General features: G+C 40.3%; 1 protein-coding gene across 1 annotated transcript; it reads right to left on the bottom strand.

Annotated features, from left to right (window-relative positions):
- Window positions 1-543: 543 nt before the first annotated feature.
- Window positions 544-5,295, bottom strand: LOC104602458 (transcription factor AS1-like). The gene is made up of 2 exons (XM_010266146.3): window positions 4,462-5,295; window positions 544-1,995 (listed from the first exon to the last, which is right to left on the bottom strand). Exon 2 carries the CDS (start codon window positions 1,937-1,939, stop codon window positions 869-871), a length of 1,071 nt encoding a protein of 356 aa, XP_010264448.1. The 5' UTR covers window positions 1,940-1,995; window positions 4,462-5,295; the 3' UTR covers window positions 544-868.
- Between the last annotated feature and the right edge of the window lie 354 nt (window positions 5,296-5,649).

Raw genomic sequence — 5,649 nt, forward strand, 5'->3', positions numbered from 1 at the left:
GGCTCTAATACAATGACAAAATGAAATGAAAGAATAACTCCGCGTATCATTTGTATTCGAATTCAGTATATATATTGCACGGACCCCCTGTACTATGGGTGTCAAAGACCCCTGTACAGTTTTTGCAATAAAGATCCCCTAAACCTTAACCGTTGGACAAAAATCAGTAAACCGTTAGACTGTTTAAAAATTTTTAAAAGTTGATCTTCGCCCCTTCGAGCACGGGAATCATCTAACGAAAAGGAAAATAGCTTTTAATCACCTCAACTATGGCTTTCCAATTCCAACTGTGCATTAACCACATTCAATTGGCAACCTATTTTGTGGTAATTGTGGTTCAAAATATACAGAAATTAAGTATCTACTTTGGAGCATTCCATCTCAGATGGATGGCTAATACAACATAAAAAAAGAGGTGCATTCATCGAAAATTCTTGTATTATTGTTACTCTAACCTAAAGAGTAACAATAGTACTTTCATGTTTTTATCAAAAAAATTAAAAAACAATAGTACTTTCACAAAAAAAAAGTATGGCGCGTGGATGCAGACAGAGAAGCATCAATAAACGGTTTTACTAAAACGGGTCAAACTGCTCTTCGGCTATATCATGGCTTCGGTAACGAGTCACTGAAAGATGATATATAAATACAATATATGTGGCGCAAGTTCAAAGTGATCCCTTTTGAAGCAGAACCCAATACAGCAAAAGCTTTGGGGAAGAATGCACACAAGATCGGCAGATGAAGATAGGGGAGGTGTAAATGTCGGAAAAATAAGTTCTTAAAAGACGAACAAGAGCTCGATGGATGCAAGTAACCAACAGAACCATCATTGTCCATCTCCCCAAATCATAGATTGTGGTCCGATTCAGCGGCCATTAGGCTCAGTGGCCCTAGGTCGACAGCCTATCTGCTCAAGAAACTTCGTGAGCCTCATGTGCTTTGAAGCCCACTGCTCTGCCAATTTTTGTTCCTTCGCTTCAGCGTCCCTCCTCAGACTCGCCAACTGTTCTCTGTATTCTGCTTCAATCCTCTCCAGAGTCGCCTTCTGTTCCTCCCTAAGGGCCCTTACCTTTGATTCTATCTCCTCCATCTTTTCCCTCCTTCGACATGCTTTTTCAGACTCTAGCTGCAGCTCCACCCTTTTAAGCCTCCAGGCTGCTTCCTTCTTATGTGCTGCCCAAGCCCTGTGCCCCTCCTCCAACTCCCTGCAGCATTCTACAAGCTCAGAGACAATTGCACCATCACCACCTCCAGGAACTGCCCCATGTTGCTGCAAACCGCCCAAGACAAGGGGAGTGCCATCCCCTCCTCTTTCAGGTTGTAACCATGGGATGGCAGGAGCTGGTGTAACAGTTGAGGGTGACAGGGTTAGGGTAACAGAAGGGGAGGGTGGCCTCACTGTAGGTGTGCCATTGGAACTGGAAAGCCATGGGGGAAGCAAGGTTGGTGGAGGTGCAGGCTGATCAGAGTGAAGGAAGGCTCCATTGGAGGTGGCCATGAGGAATGGTGCAGAACGTTCTTTTACCAGCTTCTCTGCAAAAGTCTCAAGAATGCGGTCGTACTTTCCTTCTTCTATAGGATCAAGGACCTTGGTGCTCTCCTTTTGCTCCCTCTGCTGCTTCTCCTTGAATACTTCCCACCACTTGCCTAGCCTCTTAGCAGTACGGCCAGGAACCTCAGCGGCAATCTTCTTCCACTTATTTCCGTGCTTTGCCTGGAGATGAATGACAAGACGCTGTTCCTCCTCGGTGAGGGATCCCTTCTTGATGCCAGGCTTGAGGTAGTTCTTCCACCTTTCTAAACAGGATTTTGCATCCCTATCAAGGGGTGTATTCATGCGCTGGGATACGAGGTTCCATTCCCTTGGGCCATACTGCTTCACATAGGCACGTAATATAGCGTCTTCTTCAGCCCTCCAGCGTTGCCTCTCCTTCATTTCCAGGAGCAAACATCACTGCCCATTGCCTTGGACTCGGGTTCTTCATAATGTATCTAAAAACAGATGAAAATCAAAAAAGGTTACAGGACCATCTGATGCAACAGACTATTCCTTGAATGAAGTTAAACAGATGAATTTAGTATCTAGGTGGGGTCATAGGTGTTGCACATAAAAGATTGTAGGACCTTGAGTCCCTGTCCCCCCTCCCTGGAAGGGGACAACAAGTACCAAATAATTTATCAATTAGCATCACCAACTCAGCCACATTCTAACTGTTTCAAGGGCTCATTTCTGAATATAAAGACATTACTTCACCAAAAAGCACCTCATCATCATTAAACCAAGCAAATGCTTTCTATCTCCATGTTCCCATCAGACATAATTTAGCACATAGCAACATGCACAAATCATCAATACAAAACAACAGATAATTAATGATGGCAGTGTCAGAACAGCAAAGAACCCAAATCTGTTATAGGTTTTTGCTTGTGTAGGCATAAGCTTGTGAGTGTCATTATTGTGAATTTGTTAGCACTAAGCAGTAGGAATGAAATCTATAAAACCCACTTAAACAGAAAGACTACAAGTTAGAATAACTGTAATTATTTGATTACTTGATGATAATTTCTTCCACCCATTGGCCTATTCATCTTATCCATCATCATCACATCTAAGCCTTATCCACACTATATGGGGTTGGCTACACGACTCCTGTTTCCACACTGGCCTATTCATCAAATCCCTGTTTCAGTTAACTGAAAACAGGATGGATTCAGATAATTCAGGTTTCTAGTACCACGTGACAAATAAATCAACAAGGGGCTTCAGTTTATTGCAACCAAAATTTCTGTCCACAAAGCACAACATTCATTCTAATATCAAGAATGAAAATCGAGCATTGGAGGGGAGACGAGGAGATCAAAATTAAAAGCTGCATCTTTTCTTATAATTGCCGGTACAAAAATCGAGCATTGGAGGGGACACGAGGAGATCAAAATTAAAAGCTGCATCTTTTCTTATAACTAAATCAGTTTCCAAATTACCCCAAGGCCAGAAAAATCGAATCAAATGTGAAACTAGTCCAAGCCTCCGAGGCCAATCTTAGATCAGCTATTTAGTTCAATAACCATCCAGAAATTTCATAATGACAAATTAATATCACAAAGAACTGGGAATTCTTTTCAGTTAACAGGAAATAGAACAACCTGGATTTTTATATAAAAAAAATACAGGCCCTAAGCTACTAAACCGGTTAAGAGCCTAACATTTTTTCCATAAGAGCCAACTATGATTTTAGACTAGAAAAGAAATGGCACTAGAATGGTAAATTCAAACTGAATTAACTTTTTTGTTCAATTTAAATCCTATTTGATTCTATACATATGTTATACGATTAACTGAAAATGGTTAAATGAAGTGGAAATTAAATTCAGTATGATAATGATACTGAGATAATTATGACCTAATTTCCATTGGCTGAATTTTGAACTCACAGGCTCTCCATCTTAGATCAATTCCTTGAGTCACAAAAAGAGCCTCGATAAGAAGAATAAAGAAATAGGATATTTAGGTGCCCATCAGAAACAAAGGCAACAAACTCCCCGAATCTGATATTCAAATTATCAGGTTACAAGCACACCCCGTAGATTTCAGGGATCAATGCTGCAATTCATCCTTAGAGACCTGTTACAAGGCGATATATAACAAAATCCAAGTAAAAAAAAAAGAAAATTTCACCACATTTTAAAGTATCTTGCTCCCACACAACCATCAGAATGTTTGGTTCTCATTGTTTCTCGAAATCAAAAATGAGAAAAAAAAAATCCTAGTAGAACCAAAATACACGAGACCTTAAACCTTCAATCTGCTAAATCCCAGTAGAATCAATTAGCTTTTGATTTGAGATGCTAAAATTCAAAGGGGAAAAGGGAGAGCTTGACCGACATCAACATAGACTTGGTATGATATTTTCTGGATAAAAATATATTTGAGATGCTCTCAAAATTTTTACTGGAAACAGCAGGAACACTGCCATTAGGATGCGCATGTTACTTAAGAGATTTCAAACTTCTTGAGATGTTACATAGTAGTTTTTGGAATTAGGTCGGAGTAACCGAATTTATTCACAGTGGAGAGCATGCTAAACAGAGGCCTTTAAAGCCAAGCAAGAAAACAGAAAAGAAAAAAAAAGAAAACTAAGTGAACCAACTCCACGGCGTCACTAAATCTAACATCTCAAGCATACAAATACATCTCTAGAAAGAAACCTTAAGAATGTATAAATCAAAACAAAGCATCAAAATGCCAGTGATAAATAACTGGATAATCATATGAAGCTGTCTAAACAGATATAAAACAAAAACAGAAAGAGTCAGAAATCGAAATTCTCATTAAAAACATAGAGTGAAAAAAGATAAAACCCTAACAAGTAAAGAAAATACCACTAAAACTGTTTCCTAATACACACATTATAAAGGAGAGAAATCCAGCTGGAATTAAAGAACAAGGAAACAGCTTACATGTAACTAAGTAAGCAACACTAAACTTCCTCTTCGACGCATCTCCAAAAATTGTGCAAAATCAGATAAGTTGGAACAGGACAGGATTCAAAACGAAATTGTTGCTGCCTTGCTGGTTAAAACCCTAGAAAGAGAAAGAAATCCCTAGCTAGAGTAAGAAGAAGAAAATCTTCTAAGCAGTAAAACGAAAGGCTCACAGGAGGAAGAGAGATTTTAGGGAATTTCGGTTTTCTTTTTTTTCTTTTCAAATCAGAGAGAGAGAGAGAGCGAGCTGACAGATGCGGAAAAGGAGGGCACGCGAATGGGAAGAAAAAAGGCGGTCGAGATTCAACGTCCAAGGTCCGTGCTGACGTCGGGAGGGAATGTGCTATCGTAAGCCCAGAGGTGCCAACTGCCAGGAGAAAATTTGTGCAGTGCGCGCGCGAGAGAGAAAAGAGAGAGAAGTGAATGTATGAAGGGAAAGGGCGAGGGGGGCGTACGCTCGATTTCAGAGCTTAAACTGCGCCAGTAACGTCAATTCGCGCTTTCTCCGTCGCGCAGTTTCGCGGGCGTAACAAACCAATTATAGTTATTAAATATTAATTTACGGTATTAACGGAGAAATTAATTAAAATTAATCTGAAACAGAAACAGTTGGTCAACAACGAAACAAAACGGAGTGTTAAAGAGATAAGAGACAGGATATGTGAATTGTGACACAACAAAAATTAGTAACAATAATTTACTCTCTGATTTTTCCCTTCTTCGGTCACGTTTTATGACATCTCTCTCGTCACTCCCACTCTCCTGAAGGACTTGTCAAACCGACGCCCAAGACGTGACAATAGATGAACAGAAAAATTGAAATCAGGTTATCCTTTTTTTATCTTCGTTGTTATCGTGAATCCAGTTTTCTAAACCACATTCACGCCTTTGATCGCGCAATTAGATATCACCGTCCAAAAACATGATCATCTACCGTATGATGATAATGTTTGATGTTAAATAAAGCATTGACGCGTAAGCCGTAACGGGACCATCTTGAGAAAGGGTGGGATCGGAGATTGAAAACGGAGGAAGGGAAGGATGTGCCACCACAGTGCCAGGGCCATCATCTATGGCCCACGAAGAGAGAGAGGGGATGTTCATCCTTTCATCTTCTCCAACGATGGTGAGCAGAAAAGGTTCCCGAGGTGGCACAGCCTTGGG

The sequence above is a fragment of the Nelumbo nucifera genome, chromosome 2, assembly GCF_055504915.1.
Source record: "Nelumbo nucifera cultivar China Antique chromosome 2, China Antique-T2T, whole genome shotgun sequence".
In the NCBI taxonomy this organism is placed as follows: Eukaryota; Viridiplantae; Streptophyta; class Magnoliopsida; order Proteales; family Nelumbonaceae; genus Nelumbo; species Nelumbo nucifera.